Source organism: Pistacia vera, unplaced genomic scaffold (assembly GCF_008641045.1).
Source record: "Pistacia vera cultivar Batoury unplaced genomic scaffold, PisVer_v2 Contig161, whole genome shotgun sequence".
Classification (NCBI taxonomy): Eukaryota; Viridiplantae; Streptophyta; class Magnoliopsida; order Sapindales; family Anacardiaceae; genus Pistacia; species Pistacia vera.
Window position 1 is genome coordinate 322,009 of NW_022195695.1, and position 19,101 is coordinate 341,109.

General features: G+C 36.9%; 1 protein-coding gene and 2 pseudogenes across 1 annotated transcript; 1 reads left to right on the top strand and 2 right to left on the bottom strand.

Moving 5' to 3' along the window:
- Positions 1–255: 255 nt before the first annotated feature.
- On the bottom strand, positions 256–2,914 carry LOC116125230 (annotated as a pseudogene).
- Positions 2,915–2,936: 22 nt separating this feature from the next.
- On the top strand, positions 2,937–3,839 carry LOC116125231. Its single transcript, XM_031410957.1, has 2 exons — positions 2,937–2,993; positions 3,174–3,839. The coding sequence occupies exons 1-2, from the start codon at positions 2,937–2,939 to the stop codon at positions 3,837–3,839; spliced, it is 723 nt and encodes a 240-aa protein (XP_031266817.1).
- Positions 3,840–8,151: 4,312 nt separating this feature from the next.
- On the bottom strand, positions 8,152–14,302 carry LOC116125232 (annotated as a pseudogene).
- Between the last annotated feature and the right edge of the window lie 4,799 nt (positions 14,303–19,101).

Below are 19,101 nucleotides of genomic sequence, written 5' to 3' on the forward strand. Positions count from 1 at the left end.
CCGGCCCCACCCAAAAACCAAAATAAAATGGGTCAAGTTGACCCGTGGTTTGACCCAGAACATCGAACGGGTTAGTCAAACCTGGTAATGGTCAAACCCGATCAACCTCGACCTATATGACCAAACGGGTTAGTGGTCAAATCGACCTGTAAAGCTTTTTCTTTTAGAAAAAAAAATATACACACTCTCTCTCTGAAAATAGTTAAAGAAAAAAATCTTTACTTATATATAGGCAGTAGTTACCAACCAGATTTTTTACACTTCACACGTCATTTGGCTTAATCCATCATAGGTGCTCACGCTTATCCAATAAGGAAAAACTCCATCATTCTCATCCGCGGCTGTGGCAGCCAACATTCCAAATTGATATTTTGACATTAAATGTATTCTACGAAGAAAAAGGAGAGGTCGGCAACCTTGTAGAAAGCCATACAACGAGGCATACAATGAGACAAACAGATGATGGAAACTTTAGTCTTTCATAGTAGTGAAGGTGGCTAAACTACCCGGATTGGTCTCCATTATCTTCTCACAGAAAAAGGGTAATTGATTATATGCTTCTTTGTAGCCGTGAAGCTGCTCCTTTGCTATTTCTTTCGCACGCCAGGCCTGAGAGTAATTAAGCTGGATTCCATGTTCCTCTTTCATATCATTGACAATATCCTTGGGCTTGTAGTTGGGGAAATCTTTCAACTTCTCCTTAATCATACTCGCCACCCAACTCCTAGTTGCTTGATGCCCCATTGTCACAGCGACACTTTCACATGTATGTGTTGGATTCATCTTCTTGATACACATTAGTTGAGTAGCTTCTAATCTTGATGAATAAATTCTCCAAGGACAACCTTCGGCTTTACATTTGACAAACACACGATGTCTTCATTCTTTTTATACCTAAAAGCAAACAGATGCGCAATAGCATATTTACGCAGCAGTTTGCGAAACTCATGAGCAGTGTTGAATCTTTGGCCAACACCTGTGATAGTATTCTGCCACTGATGGGCAGCTTTCGCATGCTTCTCATCGTTGGAATTAACATGACGAAGAATGGGCGAGATTTCAGCTGGGAGCTTGATCTATGTATCATCAAGATTCACATCAATATGGTGGGTATCGACTACAACGTCAAGTGATGCATCAAGTGGGATGTCTGGATTATTAGTATTATCCACAATGTCTTCCACAACATCAAGGGGTGCATCAACTGGAGGCACTGCTTCCGAAAGAGTTCTTCTGCTTGATCTGTACACTCAAGAATAACCAAAGTTAGAACAACTATTCCAAAATACAAAAACAAATTGTCAGCTTAGACATTGAGAAAACTACCTACTAGCGGGCATGTTTGAGACATCAGCTCAACAATTTCTTCCATGATGATATAAATTTCAGCAGTGGTAAAATCTCCGTGAAACTTTATCATCCTCGTTAAGTCCTTGTCGTTGGCGATTGTAATAAGAGTTTTTTCTGTTACTTGGGAGGAAGTACTTCAGAGAAATTGTATTTACATAACAGCTAAACATTTATGCTACTTCCACATTGGACTCATTAAACCTCATTTGGTCATCAATATTGATGGCACAAGCATCGCCACCCTTAAATGACAATGTGCCATCCTTTTCAGTCACAAACTCACCACCCAATTGACAAATCACTATAATTTCTTTCCCCACTATGACCTAACAAAATCAAGCAAAGAAAAAGTCAAAGTCTTACAGCTCTTTGGAGAAGTTAAAGCTACAGATTTCTGACACTATTTTTGAACTATTAATTGCTGATAAAATTCATTTCATATCACAAAAACCCTGAACTAATGAACATTTCATGCTCATGCGTGGAACGTAAGTCAACCAAATCCAACATTTTGCTTAGAAGTCAACTAAACTTTCTATCTTGGGCAAAATTAAGGTACTGAAACTAAAAGTCTGAAACTACTGATTGAAAATTTTAACCTTGAGATTCAAACAATGGTTTTTTGATCTGAGGGACGAAATCTTACTGATGAGGTTGAGCTGACTTAAAGTCACCAATCTTGAGGTCTGTAATATCGTCGGTTCTTTTTTTTTTTTTTTTTTGTTTTTTGTTTACTAGAGAAGTTTTTTTTCTTGAGTTCTTTCTTTGGCTTGAGAGATGATGTTAACATGCATGCAAGCCTCAAAAGAATCAAGCAAGAAACGACATTCTTTGTGTCGTTTTTACTAATTTTTCATCTCAGCCAACATGTTTCACGTGAGCTTCTTCTTCATCAACTCAGGAAGTGAGAGCTGTAACAGTTCCACGTGAGCTTCTTCTTTGTCAACTCAGGAAGTGTGAGCTGTAACAGAAAAAGATTCCCACTGATTCGAAGGGTTCAAATAGAAAGTTTTGTGTTTGTTTGTTATTCTAATGACCGATTGAGATTTAAAGTTGACAAGGATTGTAACAAACTTTCCTATAAAGTGTAAAGAGTTGTGTCTTTTGGGAAAAAGAAGAGTCTCTCATTTTTTCCAGAAAAGTTTCAACTTACTCTGTTTTTTGGTTTGATTTTTTTCTTTCTTACTCTGTTCTTGAGTTGTTCATAAAACCAAACATAGCTTAAATTTATATCAAGTGATTGAGTTTGATATCAGTTGTGCCTGTTAGTGATAACGATGATGATCATTCAAATATTCAAGAAAACTCAAAGCCAAGTCAGTGAGCTGCGTTTCCGTTAAACCAGTGAGCTGCATTTCGGAGTTTATCTCCAAAGGCTCTATCCTATATTTGAATGTTTGTGATCTATGTTTAGACGTTTATCTCTTGTAACAACCTTAAATTTTCTGAAGTTTTGATCTCATCCGAATGTAATTACTCTGCTATAAATATACGCATATACTCTGTATCTGGTAAGCTTTTCCAAAACAGTTTTGGTTTCTTTCATGGCATCAGACTTTTCCATAGCTAACGCTACAATCGATCCTATGGCTGCTAATCCAAATTCTTCATCCTCTTCCACTGCATTTCATCTTCCAGCTCAAGTTATCTTCATCAAACTTGATGGAACTAACTTCCTTGCTTAGAGTGCTCAATTGGTTCCTTTGTTTCGCAGCTATGGTCTCATGGGAATCGTTGATGGTTCCGCACCGTGTCCTCCTCAATTTTCCAGTGATGAACAAAAGGCCGAAGGTATTCTTAACTCTGCTTATGTGGTTTGGTAGTATAAGGACCAAACGGTACTTGGCTGGATTGTTTCTTCCTTGTCTCCGGCGGTGGTTTCCACTATTTATGGCCTTGAGACTTCTCGGCTTGCTTGGCAAGCTCTTGGCACACGTTTTGCGGCGCCCTCAACCTCTCGTATTTCTCTTATCAAGAGAAAGTTACAATCTTTACAGCAAGGCTCTATGTCTTGCCAAAGTTTCTTCGATGAAGTTAAGTCTCTTGCTGATGAATTAGCTGCTGTTGGGAAACCCATTGATGATTCAGATTTAATTCTATCTATTCTCAATGGCCTCAACTCTTCCTTTCATTCTTTTGTCACAACGTTTATGCTCCTTGCTGAGGAGAAATCTATGCCATTTTCGGATTTTCATGCAGAGTTGCTGAATTATGATCTAATGCAAAAATTTCATAATCAATCTATTCAGCCCGAAGCAGGCTCATTTGCTCTCTACTCCCACAAACCTGGGTCTAAGCCAGGATCTCACAACAACAACAATAAGTCTCGCTTCACAGGAGCATTTAAAGGCTCGGGGACCAACTCTTCACCATTTCGGCAACCCCTACCTCACTTGCTGTCCCCTTCTTCAGGTCCACCTGGATTCTCGCTCTCGATCTCCATGTCAAATCTGCAAACGAGAGGGACATCAGGCACTGGATTGCTTTAATCGCATGAATTATTCTTTTCAGGGACATCACCCTCCAACCGAATTTGTTATGGTTGCTAAGGCCAATACCACCTACCTTAATCAGCATCAATGGTACACTGATAGTGGTGTGAATATTCATGTTACTTCTGATGCAGCTAATTTGGCAACTTCTCAGACTTATGAAGGCACTGATACCATGGGCTTAGGTAATGGGGCAGGTTTGATAATCTCATATACTGATACTATTAAAACTTCTTCCTCTACTCTTGCCTTAAATGACGTTGCTTATTTCCCTCACGCCACTGCCCATGTTCTTTCCATTAATAAATTTTGTAAGGTCAATAATGTGTTATTTGAACTTACTGGTTCCAATTTTTCTGTGAAGGACCTCAAGACTGGGGACACGCTCATGAAAGGGCCCGGTGATAGAGGATTGTACCCGATCAACCTACAACAGATGTCATCATCTAAACTTCATGCTTTCTCCATGATTGTTGGGCTCAAGGCCTCTACCGCTACTTGGCATTGTCGTTTGGGACATCCTTCGTCGTCTACTTTGCATAATGTTCTTCATAATTATTCTCTACCTGTTAGTGATTCATTCAATAAAAAGTCTATTTGTGTGTCGTGTCAACTCGGTAAGTCTAAGCAATTGCCATTTTCTCATTCCTCACGAGAGTCAACTATTCTCTAGAATTAATTCATTTCAATGTATGGTCCACTTCCACTCCATCTTTGAGTGGTTGTCTCTACTATGTTATTTTTATTAATGATTTTACTCGCTTTTGTTGGGTATATCCCATTTCTAATAAATCTGATGTTTATGCTATGTTTGTCAAATTCAAAATTTTAGTAGAAAAGCAATTTAGTTATCTCATTAAGCAATTACAAAGTGACAATGGTGGCGAATATTGTTCCTCCATTTTTAAACAATTTCTGAGTAATAATGGGATCTTTCATCGGCTATCTTGTCTGCATACCTCTCAACAAAACAGTCTTGCCGAGAGGAAACATTGTCATATAGTCGAAATGGGACTCACTCTCCTTGCGCAATTTGGCTTACCTAGAAATTTTGGGTCGATGCTTTCTTAACTTCCATTTTTATCATTAATCGGTTGCCCACTAAAGTTCTCAATTTTTTTTCACCCTTTGAATGTCTATTTCATCTTCCTCCAAATTTTAGTTATTTTCGTTCCTTTGGGTGTCAATGCTTTCTGTGTCTTCGACCTTACATGCCTAATAAACTCTCTTACCGTAGCACACCATGCATTTTCATTGGTTATTGTTCTAATCAGAAAAGATTTCAGTGATATGATCCTTCCTCCTGACTTGTGTATATTTCCAAAAATGTGATCTTTGATGAGGCTGTGTTCCCTGCTTGTGTACAATCTCCTATCATGGACTCTGGCAGCAGCGTTCTCTCAACAGGTAATTCTCTACCCTTACTTCCTTCTCCTCCTTCACACATTTTTCCCTCATCTTCTCCTTCCTCTTCAATTTCACCACCCCATACTACGTGATGGTATTTGGCCGGAGAACTCTAAGAAAGAAAAGGAGAAAAATGCAGAAGGTGAACTGCTATATTTTATTATACTGAACTTGCAATATATATACAATAAAGCTTACTGTTTTACCAACTACAACAACCATTCAGACTTTTAAATTTCAAAAACAAAGTTGGTAACTTAATACATCCTTAGTCTAAGTTGATTATACCTAATCATGTCACAAAAAAATAACAACTATAGCACAACTACAGCAGCTTCCGTTTCAGCAGAAAACAAGGGAATGCACCTGCTACTTGGCACCAAGAAACTAATTCAAAAACAAACTAACTTAACTGAATTTTCCAGCAAATTATCAATGCTTCAACACTACTCCTATAATTCCCACTGACCATGACTTCTCCATTCCACCAGACATTGCCTCTCATGTTTCCTCTTCTCTGAGCAACATCCTTGAGCCCCCACCTACTGCTCCTACCAATTCAGCCCCTTCCTATCACGTTGTCACTAGATCCCAAACTGGTCATCTTAAGCCCCGCACAGACCCTGATTTTCATCTCTATTACTCAACATATCACCCTCTTCGAGCTTTGCATGTAAGTGTGATTATTTCCAAGCCCCGTTCCTATGCTCAAGTTGTCGCTATACCTGAATGGCATTCAGCTATGGAGTCTGAATTCCAAGCTTTGTTGAAGAATCAAACCTGGACTTTATGTCCTTGTCCACCCGACAAAAATGTTGTTCCGAGTAAGTGGGTTTTTAAATCCAAAAGCAGACCAGATGAGAGTATTGAAAGACTCAAAGCACGACTAGTTGCAGTTGGTTATCTCCAGCGTAATGGTATTGATTTCTTTGATGCATTCAGCCCAGTTATTAAACCTTCCACGGTTCGCATGGTACTCTCCCTTACTGTCTTGTTTAATTGGGACATTCGGCAACTAGATGTGTCTAACGCTTTCCTTCATGGAATTTTGGATAAGGAAGTTTATATGGCTCAACCTAAAGGTTTTGAAGATCCTACCAATCTACAATTTGTGTGTAAGTTGCATAAATCTATTTACGGATTAAAACAAGCTCCTCGGGCTTCGTTTAATCGCTTATCCACTGCCCTTTTATCTTTTGGATTTGTAAGCTCTCAGGTTGATCCCTCTTTGTTCACTTATCACCATGACTTTACACATGCGTTCATGCTAGTTTACGTGGATGAAATTCTCGTGACATCTAATGTTCGGTCGTTTATTGATGAGCTGATCTCTAATCTTCAACTGAACTTTGCGATGAAGGACCTTGGGCAGTTATCATACTTCTTGGGTATTGAAGCTACCCGTGATTCTTCCGGTTTACATCTTCGGTAGACAAGATATATTATTGAACTCTTGGATCGTGTCAATCTCATTGGCATACGTCCTTATCGTGCCCCATGTGTTTTGGGTACTAAGTTATCCAAATTTGATAGAGACCCCCTACTTGATCCTTCAGAATATCGTCACACAGTTGGTGCCTTACAATATGTAACTCTCACTCACCCAGATATCGCTTACTTCGTGAATCAACTTTGCCAACATATGCAAGCACCAACTACAGCTCATTGGACAGCAGCCAAGCGTGTCCTACGTTACTTGAAAAATACTCTGGACTTTGGCCTCTTTTACAGACCTGGTTCTTTCTCCATTAACGCATATTATGACTCAGATTGGGCTGGTGATCCCGATGATAGATTGGTCCCAATCTTATCTCGTGGTCGGCGAAGAAACAACCAGTGGTCTCTAAATCAAGCACTGAGGCTAAATATAGATGTCTGGCTCTAGTTACAGCTGAAGTGTAATGGCTGCGTATGCTATTATGTGAACTGCAAATTTCTCTTGATTCATCTCCTGTTATCTGGTGCGATAACATTAGTGCCCTTGCACTTGCCTCCAATCCTATTTTTCATGCACGTTCTAAGCATATCGAGGTGGACTACCATTTTGTGCGTGAGAAAGTCGCACACCGAGACATCATTTTGGAGCACATTTCGACTTTTATTCAGCCTGCAGATATTTTCACCAAAGGGCATACAGCTGATAGATTTTGCTTCCTTCATGACAAACTGGCTATCTGCAATCTTCCTGCCAATTTGCGGGGGAATGTTAGTGATAACGATGATGATCATTCAAATATTCAAGAAAACTCAAAGCCAAGTCAGTGAGCTGCGTTTCCGTTAAACCAGTGAGCTACGTTTCCGTTAAACCAGTGAGCTGCATTTCCGAGTTTATCTCCAACGGCTCTATCCTATATTTGAATGTTTGTAATCTATGTTTAGACGTTTATCTCCTGTAACAACCTTAAATTTTTTGAGGTTTTGATCTCATCCGAATGTAATTACTCTGCTATAAATATACGCATATACTATGTATCTGGTAAGCTTTTCCAGAACAGTTTTGGTTTCTTTCAGTGCCCAACCCTTTTTATAAACAAATTATTTGGAAAGATACGAAGCTGAAAGTCCAATGGTAGCATAGCTCAACTTTATGCCTACTGATATCAAGTTTATGTCAGTTGTATTGTACCCTTTATAAACAGATTTCCAAAAATATGGATCTCAACTACGCCAATGTCTGTAAATGTTTACCCTTTCCAAAACGTTGCAAATTCAGAAGAGAATGCTTTTAGAAAACAAAGAAGTGGTACATTCAGCCATTCAGGTCGTCACCAAAATCACAATAGAGATGAATCGAAATCATAATAGTAGTAAATATAGATGTGTAAATCTAACTGAGAATTAAGCGGCAACAAGTAGAAAATGTGAAGGATTATTACCTGATGCATATAGGATTATTTGCATGTCAATGATTTCGTGCATAAACAATTGTTGCCGTGATAAACACAATGACACAGACAATGAACCCACATATGTCTGGTAAACAGTTGTCCCTTCTCAGCCAGGTAACATTTTCCATTTGACATTTCCGAACAATTTTGGCAATGCTTATAATCAGATTTATGATAGCTACAACCATAGCAGCCAGTTCCAAAGGCGATTTATTCTGAGAGGAGAACTGAGATATAACATCCAAGATGCTAGGTGTGATAAGAGGGCTCCATTTCAAGCAAACCTACACGAGAAAGGAAAAATTATTCACAGTAAAATAGTAAATAATTACCCTATTAAGAAAATGAAACTTAGCTTGGTAACGAACCCAAAATTTAGAACTTCCATGGTTTGCCTCCACTGTGTTGTGGTTAGTCATCTGAGCAGTGTTACCATCCTGACAGTTGATTCAATATCCAGCACTTGGTGAACAGTGTTACAATCCTGAACAGTGGATTCAATATCCAACACTTAGTCTGCTGTCGGCATGTTAATGGAAGCCGATAACATTCACTGCAAGAAGAAGATATCCGTTTGAGAGATTGTTGTATATTTCTCTGTTTTCTGATGATGGCACTATAACGCACTCTGCTGCCATAGCATCAATCCGCCCCTGAAATTTTAGAGTTAAAGTGTCACTACATCGCAATTTCTTTGGTGCTGCAAAAAGAAGTAGGAAAACATGGCCACTGACTTTTAAATCTATTTCAGTAATGATCATTTTTGTGTTTTTCATTTATGTGATGTTATGATATTATTAATTCCAAACTCACAAATTTCTATCCAGTGATTTTACCTTAAAGTTGAGCTCCACTCTTTTTGCCTTCTTTGTTTTTGTTACTTTATTTTATTATTGATTCCAAATTTTATTTTTATATCAAATATATATTACCGTGACAAGGCTCATTGTATTCTACCTGATAAGTGTGTATAATCCTTTTTTATTTTGTAAAATTTTATCATCGCATCGGAGTCTCCAAAAAAATGTTCCACTTATATATGAGCAAGTGCTCAACTTTAAAGAAGAAAGTTTACGCCCATCTAAAACTTATCCTTACTGTGCTTCTCTTTTACTAGCCTATGTGTAGAGTTTGAACATGGTATGAGTTACTGGAAGTTTTGGTGAATTCTTGTTGTCAAGTTGTGAAGTTGCGTGGCGTCTTCCTTGTTTTTCTCTCTCTTTTCTGATTATTGTATCCTCTGCTCCAGTGCAGATCTGTTTTTACTCTTAGAATGCAAATTACAAATTTTCTCTCGGTCTGCAGAGGGTTCCCCCTCTTCTTGCCCCTGGTACAGATCGCGAAAGTACCTTCTGCGTTATCTCAACCGCGCTTTTAGGAACACCAAGAACTTCGTAGTAGTCTCGCTGACTGGAGTAGCAAGATCCTTGAAAATACATTAAAATAGAAAATTAAGAACAAAACAAATATAGAATGTTCACCCAGAATGTTCCACTTATATATGAGCAAGTGCTCAACTTTAAAGAAGCAAGTTTACGACCATCTAAACTTATGAACATTTTAAGCATCTTTTAACATGTTGAATTTTGTGAATGACTAATCCATCATTGCACTTCTCTAGCCCATTTCTCAGTTATTTTACTTAAATCTTTACATCAAATTTGGCCAAACCCAAAATGAAATGCCTAGGCATGTATTTTAACATATGCTTGTGTGTGCCTGGAAGTTGTACACATTTAAGATTGAAAGAATTACAGGACAAAATGCTTTTTTCCACCCAGAAACCAGAGTTAACCACTATTGTACCATCCAAGAAACTAATTTCCAACTGTAGACGGTTTACCCTTTCAAAAAATTTAAACAAAATATCAAGTAGAAGATTTCCTAGTTCAATTCAGTAGGATTTCCCAGAACAGATTTAAGTTGAACAAAATACCTTCTGCGTTATCTTAACCGCGGTAAGTTGATATTATTTTAGGGTTCTTTCATTTCGTTGTGCTTTGAAACTAATACTTATATGAGAAACGTTTGCTGCGGCAGGAAAGAAGGCAAGAAGACGGCTTGACTTGCATGCCTTGAAGTGCAGTTTTCAGTTTTTTTATAATTTTGTTATTTTCAGTTTTTATGAATTTGAAACTCCTATTAACTGTATGTTTCAATCTTTTTAAGTGTAGTTATTCAATATTATCCCTTTCCAAGTCGATAAAAGGGATTGAATGTAAGAATGTATTATTGCAAATGTATGAGTTTTTTTATAAATGAAATTTATCTTCTCTTATGCATGTGTTCATCTTTATGAAAGTGGAAGCCTGAGACTTGATTTGTTTGGCTTCCAATTTCTAACAAACCACCACTTTTGTAAGCCTAAGTCTTCTAATCTAGAAAAACGCCGCCGAAATTTGTAATCTAGAAAAAGCCATCGAAATGTGTCACTGTCAAAGTGTATCATTCTTTTGGTGAACGCTGTGGGTTCACAAATTAGTCTTCCTTACCTCAAATTACATGATAGCCTATTAAAATGGTTCATGGTTATCCCATTATCAGGAGAATCAAAAAATAATATTATATTAATATTTAAAAATAAATACAATTTAGTAAACTGTATAACATATTTATCAATTTTATTCCTTCCAACCAAACATATCAATATAAAATATATATCAATTTATTCTAATCTAACTAAACACATTTCTCTAAATATTCACAGTAATCTTCAAGATAATCTATCTTTCTATTAATATAACATTTCTAGTAATACAATATTATCTAAACCAAACATACCCTAAATGTCTTAATACAATACATTTCACATGAAGATTGGGGTGAGTGGGGGTGATTTTGTTATAAATTAAAGTTGTATGTGACTGGAGTGTTTTACTAAAAATTCAAATATAGGGGGGTTAAAAGAAATAATTTAAAAAATAGTATTATATTATTATTTAAAAATGAGGATAATTTAGTAATCTATATAACATACCCACTCATTTATCCTCCCAACCAAACATATTATTATAACATACCCATCAATTTATTCCAACTCACCAAACACATTTCTCTAAAGATTTCCTAATAATCTATCTTTCCAGTAATACAACATTTCTTAATAATATAACATTCTTTTAACCAAATGCACAATCTATGCTTTGTTGGTCAAATAATGTCAATCTCTTTCTTAAAACTAATAATTTAAAAAAAAAAAAAAAAAAAAAAAAAAAAAAAAAACCCATCAATAAACCACCACCACCGTCAACCACCACCAATTAATGATTTTTTTAATTATTTATTTATAAAAATCATAATAAACAAGGAATTAATGTTTGATTATATATTTATAGAAAATAAAAGATAAAATGAATTTATTATTCACTATTTATTTATTAAGATCGAAATAAAAAAAAAGAAAACGTTGTTTTAATTATTCATGATTAAAAAATAAAATAAAACAGGAAGGTTATTTTAAATATTTATTGATAAGAAATAAAATATTAACAACTCTTTTAATTATGTCTTATAATAAAAAAATAAAAAATAAAATGGTTATTTAATTATTCATTTATAGAAAAAAAAAAAAAAAGATTGGTTATTTTGTTAATTTATTAATTGAAAAATTTTACCAAAAAAAAAGAGAGAGAAAAATCAGCTTGTAATTGTGTAAATATAATTGTAATCCAGTTATTCAATTAGTTCGAACGCAACAACAAAACCCTAATATTTATATTAAAATTTGTGTTCAAGTCTCACATTTGTCATGGGAGAAGCGTCATGCACCATTCCCAGCCATTCCGCCATTTCCCGTAACTCATAAGAAATCCATCTGCTGCCGCATGTGGATTTTTCATTACCTTGTGTGCAATGCGGATGCGGTCAGCTTTTTTCATTGCCTCTGCAGACCGAAAGAAAATTAGTAATTAGTAATTATACTTGTGAACGAGAGTCATACATATTGGCTTGATCCGGATTACGGGAAGATGTCTTTCTTTCTAATTGTTCATTATTTTTCCACTATCCTATCCTATCATATTATTTTATTCAATCTTATCAAATACACTTTTTTTAATATTTAAATTTTTTTACAAAATTCAATCTAATTTTATTTAACTCAAAACATTAACTACTATTTTTCTTAATAAAAGTTTTAAAATTAACAAAAACACACCACCTAAAAACCTGACGATGATTATATTTTAGCGATCATTGACGATGATACCTTAACTGTGTTGAAATGTAATTATATAATTTAAATTTTCGGAGTTAGGACATTGGAAATTATGATTAATTTAATTATGACAACCTACCCAGTACCCAGTGTCAATAAAGTTGTTGGCGGCTTTTAAATGTAAATGAGAATAGTTGAAGAGTGACAACCCAAAAACAAAAAGGTAGATTAGGGATTCATGTTCTAAAATTTTGCAGCAATAATACTATATATACTACTGGTTGTTGCTAATCAGTTTACAACATGACGTGGCATCTGACATGGCGTTGCCATCTCATTTGCCATGTCAGTCACTTATCACGTCAGATAAGTCCAAAATAAAAATTAAAAAAATCAAATATAAAATCTCATTTTAGCAAACGAAATTTTGCCTACCTAATCCCAAATTTCAAAACCTAAAATTTGAGTTCTCTCCCAAATAATACCAGGTGCGTTTAGTTCAATATGTCTATCCCTATTCCCAAAATATTTGTTTGTTTAATTATTTAGGAAATATGATTATATTTGTTTAATTACTTTTAGATCCTTTAAGTTTATTAATTTCATTAAATACTCCCAGAAAAAAATTTAAAAATTAACAAAAATAGCCCACCCACCTATAGTTGCCAGATTTCGGCAACCACCGTTGGTGGTAGTCGGAATCTGTCACAACGATCTACAAATGACCGAAACTTGCCGATAATTCGCCGATCTAGCCGTAAGCGACGATCAAAGAAATGGCCGTCATTGACCAACAACGGCAGACATATCTTTGGTCGTTGCTGACGGTAAGATCTAGCCTTTTGCGGCCGTTGACGACCATATCTGGCTAGAAAAGGCCAGACTGATGCACGTTCGGCCAAATCCGACCAGTCTGCACCATAACGCTAGATTTCGACCAAATTCCAACGGTGGTGGCCGAAATCTGACACTATAGGTGGATGGGGGTGTTTTTGTCATTTTACAAAATTTAATATATTGGGGTGTTTAGTTAAACTAGTAAACCTAAGAGATTTTTTTGTAAATTTTTAAATTTTACTTCGTAATAATCACCATATTCAACTATCCAATACTATCTTTGAAATCCTATCCAAAATAATAAATTAAACGCACCTATCAATCCCCAAACCCAAATTATAAACCCTAAATTTTGAATTCTCTTCCATGTGGTCTTTGACGAGCTACCGGATTATTTGCTGAGCTTTGATGAAATCGGGAACGTTGATTTGTCAATCATGAGGATGCAATTCTCTTTGTGTCGACACACGAAAGACGCCAAGATGGAACCTAGAGAGTCTGAGATGGCGATAACTTGCGCTCTGTATATCCTCAGATCGGATAAGTCTATCCAGCGAGTGGTCGCCACGTGGTAAGCGCTTGAGACATCACAAAAGTACATACCGGCGGAGGAATCTGAACCAACGGCAGCCAAATCAAGCCAAACGTGGTGTATTAATATGATGTCTTCTAGGTGCATGCGGACGGTGCTCGAGTGAGACAGGTTCCAGTCGTAGATGAATATCTGACCTTCGTGAGCAATCCAGAGGGATCCGTCATCGGTCGCCGCCGTAAAGGCAGAGGGTAGGGCGTCAGCTGCGGGATGGACGATGGACACGACGGACGTGTCGATGCCTTGAAACAGTGACGGAGACATCGTCGATTTTAGCTATGACTCAATGTTGTAGTAGAGCGCCTCATCAGCGAGTTCTTGTTTAGAAAATTGGTTGGCAGTTGAGGGTAGGATATTCGAACGAAGGAGAGATAATAGCACCGAGAATATTCGGGTCCTACTAAATGAAAATAGGGTTCGGGTCGTGAGTCAGGCGGTTTGATAGAGCGTACAAAAGTGAATCGGGACCTCTTGACTAGATCGTTAAGATGGTTGTCTCGAAGAGTTTGCCATCGACGTTGAGCTTGATACGGTTGTTGTTATGGGGCTCAGGAGTATTACTGGAATTTACTACACCCATTGAAAGCAGATTGCGAAGTCCATGAATGGATGCAAAGCAGGAAATTAAAACAGTCAAGGAGTAGTCACTAGGAAAAGGAACGGTCGTTTAGAGTAAATTGACTTTAATACCCTTATTTAATTATTTAAGATTAATTAATCGTTGTTTAATCGAAAGTTGTGACTTGTGATTGGTTGTTAAAAACGTTAGATTTAAAGTTGAGCGCCTGCAAGGAAACAAAATTCAGAATCTGCACAATTAATTACGATAATAATATAATTTATTTATGAAGAAAAACTAGGCCCAACTCTAAAGGGATCAACATATCAATTTGGGCCTTCACCGTTTTGGAGAACTGGACCCAGTTTCTGTTGACTTTTCAAAAAGCCTACAGGCTAATTGCATACCATTTATTTTCCAATCACATAATCGATAATCTAGTTTGGTTCGACTTTGCCACTGTAAGGAATTAAACCATATATGAACAGATATTATAATCTGTGTTGGTCTCTGGCAATGTGTCAGTATGCAAATGGGGTTATACGGACCAACTCATATGGAATTGATACTACAATCTATTATTATAATTATGGTATGTTGGGTCCAATAGCAATAAAATCAAGGATGGAAGTCTGCATCCATCCTTGATTTTATTGCTATTGCGGAATTCCAGTTGTCTGTTTGATTGTCCTTCGCAGCAACAGACTACTACTAAAACAGTCAGAATAATGAAGGTATTTAGTGTTAATCTTTGCTTATAAAATTGTTTAATTAACTATATATCTAATGTAGTTATACTTAGGAAGATGTTACAGAAAATCTATGTTGAGTGAAGCTTCAAACGGTGTCGTGTTGGAGTTAAAAATACACTGTCGTTTTGAAGTTTTATTAAGTGACAGATCTCAGCTGTTGGTTTCAGTCTAATCTAATGGTGCAAATGAAGCCTTGAAGTCAACCTATTTAAAGCTGGAGTTACACGAAAACGAGTAGCAACTTTCACTCTCTCTATCGTGTTTTTCATCTCTGCTAGGGTTTTATTCTTAGTTTGTTTAATCTTCTATTTGTGTAATCTATTGCAATTTATCTATTAAGTATGGGTAGAAGAAGTGTTAGGTTCTTCTGGTTGAGACGCTGATGTTAGTTGTCTTTGAGAGTAGATTACGGGTGATTGAAGGTTGGATGATTGTGAGTTTTCAGTGGCTGTTCTTGATTGAGTTGTAATCTGTAATTGGATTGATCCTTATAGTGCAGTGAGCCTCCATTTTACTTGGAGCTCAACGTGGACGTAGTTTATTCCTTTGGGATAAACGAACCACGGTAAAAATTGGTTGTGTTCTTGGTTCTTGATTCGTTATTGTTTGTGTTGTTTCTTGAGTGTTTGCTGGTCGTGTTTGATAAAGGAACAGGTTAGGTTGAGTTTGATTGATTCTTAACAGTGGTATCAGAGCGAGATTAGGGTTTTCGGTCTAATTTGAGAGATTCTTGAAACCTAGGGTTTATACAAATTGGGGGTTTCGATATAATCAGTCAAATTAGCGTCTTAGGGCTTGGAAAACCTTAGATTATCTGGTCAATTTCTTGAAATCAGTTCTAATTCGATCCTAACTAAATTAGGGTTTCCTCTGTGTCAACCCTAAATTCAAACACCAACTCTAAATCTAAACACTATTACTACTGCACGAGTTAAAATCACCCAATTCGATGGGAAAATTGATTTCAACAGTTGGAAGAAGAAAATGAAAGCCTTATTATCATATAATAAGGTAGCCATCACATTGGAAAAGGACGTGACCAAATGGTCAGAGGAGAAACTGAAAAAAAGGGCAGAGCTGGAGGAGGAGGCGTACAATCTGATAATCATAAACCTCTCCAACGCGGTCCTGCGAAAGGTAGACGGTTTTGAAACTCCGACAGCGGTATGGGGTAAACTCGAATCTCTTTATGCATTACAGTCTGCACCTAATCTAGCTTACTTAAAAGGTATCTTATTTGCTTATAAAATGGATAGCTCTAAGACTATTGATGAGTTTTTGAAACTGACCCAAGTGTTGAAGGGTACATATCAAGAACTCGGAGACTCTAGTTTAGCTATGATTCTTTTGAATTCTTTAACTAAAGATTACCAGGTTGTAAAAAATGCCCTTCAATACACTGGTACTGTCCCAAGCTTGGATTTAATAGTTTCAGGATTAAAAGCTAGGGAGTTAGAGATTAAAGTGCAGAGAAGAACTGGTAGTAACCTATTTGTTAAGGGAAATGGTGATTTTAACGACATAAGTAATTATGTCCAATCTGATAGTGGGCCTAGGAATAAGAAAAAGGGAAAACCAAACCATAAGGCTAAAGGAGAAACCAGGAAGTGTTTCTTCTGTAACAAGGCTGGCCATTTGAAAAAGAACTGTTATGTCTGGCTTAAGAAACAGAAACAAGGGAATACTAAAAGCAATCTAGCAACCTCTAAGTCCAGTTTAGAATAATCTAAAGTTCTAACTGTTTCTAAAACAAAAAAAATAAATGATTTGGTAATGGACTCTGGGTGCTCATTTCATATGAGTCCCAATAAAGATTGGTTTCAGGACTATGAGGAGAATAGGTTAGAAACAGTTTACATGTGGAAAAATAATGCCTGTAGAGTTGAAGGAATAGGCAGCATAACATTAAAACTAAACAATGGTAAAACTGTCAAGTTGACTAAAGTGAGGTACATTCCAAAATTAAAAAGAAACCTAATTTCACTAGGTGTCTTAGATGAATCTGGTTGTAGTTATAAAGCTAAAAATGGTTGTCTTTATGTCTATAAAAATAACTGTGTTTTGCTTGAAGGGATAAAAAGGAATGGCTTGATTATTCTGTCTGGTTCCTATCATTTTGATTGTTTAAATTCTGCTTTGGTTTCTACTAACTTGAATGTTACTGAAAAATGGCACTTAAGACTATGCCATATGAGCCAAAAACCTCTATAAGCAGGGCCTGTTTGGTAAGGACCCAATTGAACCTCTTGAATTCTGTGAGACTTGCATTATGGGCAAGCAACATAGTTTGAGTTTCCAAAATGGGACTCACCTGGTTGCCAACTACTTAGAATATTTGCATGCTGACTTGTGGGGACCTGAAAGGGTTAAATCTCATGGGGGTAGTAGTTATTTTCTGTCCATAGTAGATGACTACATAAGGAAGGTGTGGGTTTTCTTACTTAGGACTAAGGATGAAGCTTTGGGTAGGTTTAAGAGTTGGAAGGTACTTGTAGAAAACCAAACTGACAAAAGAGTTAAAAACCTTAGAACAGACAATGGCTTAGAGTTCTGTAACCTAGAATTTGACTCTTATTGCACTGAACATGGCATCCTAAGACATAGAACTGTTAGGAGAACCCCTCATTAGAATGGGGTTGCTGAAAGAATGAACATGACCCTTTTAGAGAAGGTGAGATGCCTTCTCTTCACATCTAGCCTTCCTAAGTCATTTTGGGGAGAAGCCCTCAATACAGCTGCCTACCTTATTAACAGAAGTCCCTCAAGTGCCATCAGCTTTAAGTGTCCTGAGGAAAAATGGAGTAATCGGAAACCTAGTTTATGACACTTGAGGACCTTTGGATGTGCTGCATACGTCCATAACAATGAAGGGAAATTAGATCCTAGGTTACTTAGGTGTGTCTTCCTAGGTTATTAAGAGGGAACCAAAGGGTATATGCTTTGGGATAGAAGTACCCCGGGAGTTAGAACAATAATTAGTAGGGATGTAATTTTCAATGAAAATATATTTCCTTGCAAAGTTGCTAACCCTGATGCAAGATCAACAAGCAACAATCCTATGAACCAGGACCAGCTTGAGAGAGTCCAAATTGAGGTGGAACCTATTGAAATTCAACCTGGATTGGAACATCAAGAAGCTGAAGTAAATGAACCAGATCTAGACCTTGACTTGGAAGAGGAAAATGCAACAAAACCTACTGAACCCCATCCTGACCCTTTAGCCCAGTACCAGCTAGCCAGAGATAGAAGTAGAAGAGAAATCAGGCCACCAGCAAGATACTCCTATGCAGATTTGATTTACACAGCCCTGGTGGCAGGGGCTCAAGTTCAGAGGACAGAACCAGACTGCTATGAAGAAGCAGTCAGATCCAAAGACAAAGAAAAATGGCAAGTAGCAATGGAGGAAGAGATGCTGTCCCTAAAGGTAAATGCTACCTGGTCTTTGGTTCCAAATCCCAAAGACCATAAACTTATTGAATGTACGTGGTTGTTTAAGCCTAAAGATGGCATGAACCCCTCTGACCCCTCTAGATATAAGGCTAGGTTGGTAGCCAAAGGCTACACACAGCGGGAGGGAATAGACTTTAATGAGATATTCTCCCTCGTTGTTAAATATAAGACCATTAGGATTATGCTAGCCATAGTTGCTCATGAGGAATTGGAATTAGAACAACTGGACGTTAAGACTGCCTTTTTGCATGGAAACTTAGAAGAAAGGGTCTACATGAGACAGCCCATAGGTTTTGTAGATAGAAACCTGCCCAACCATGTATGCTTACTTCACAAATCCTTATATGGACTGAAAAAGTCCTCTAGGCAGTGGTATAAACGTTTTGATGCTTTTATTCTTAGCATTGGCTTCAATAGAAGCAAATATGACAGTTGTTTCCACTATGCTTTATATGATGACATGCCTTTATATTTGCTGATGTATGTTGATGACATACTTTTAATTTGCAAGTCTAAGCCTAGGATAGAAAAGTTAAAGAAAAAATTGAACTCTGATTTTGATATGAGAATTTAGGAAGTGCTAAACGGATTCTAGGTATGGTAATAGATAGAAACAGA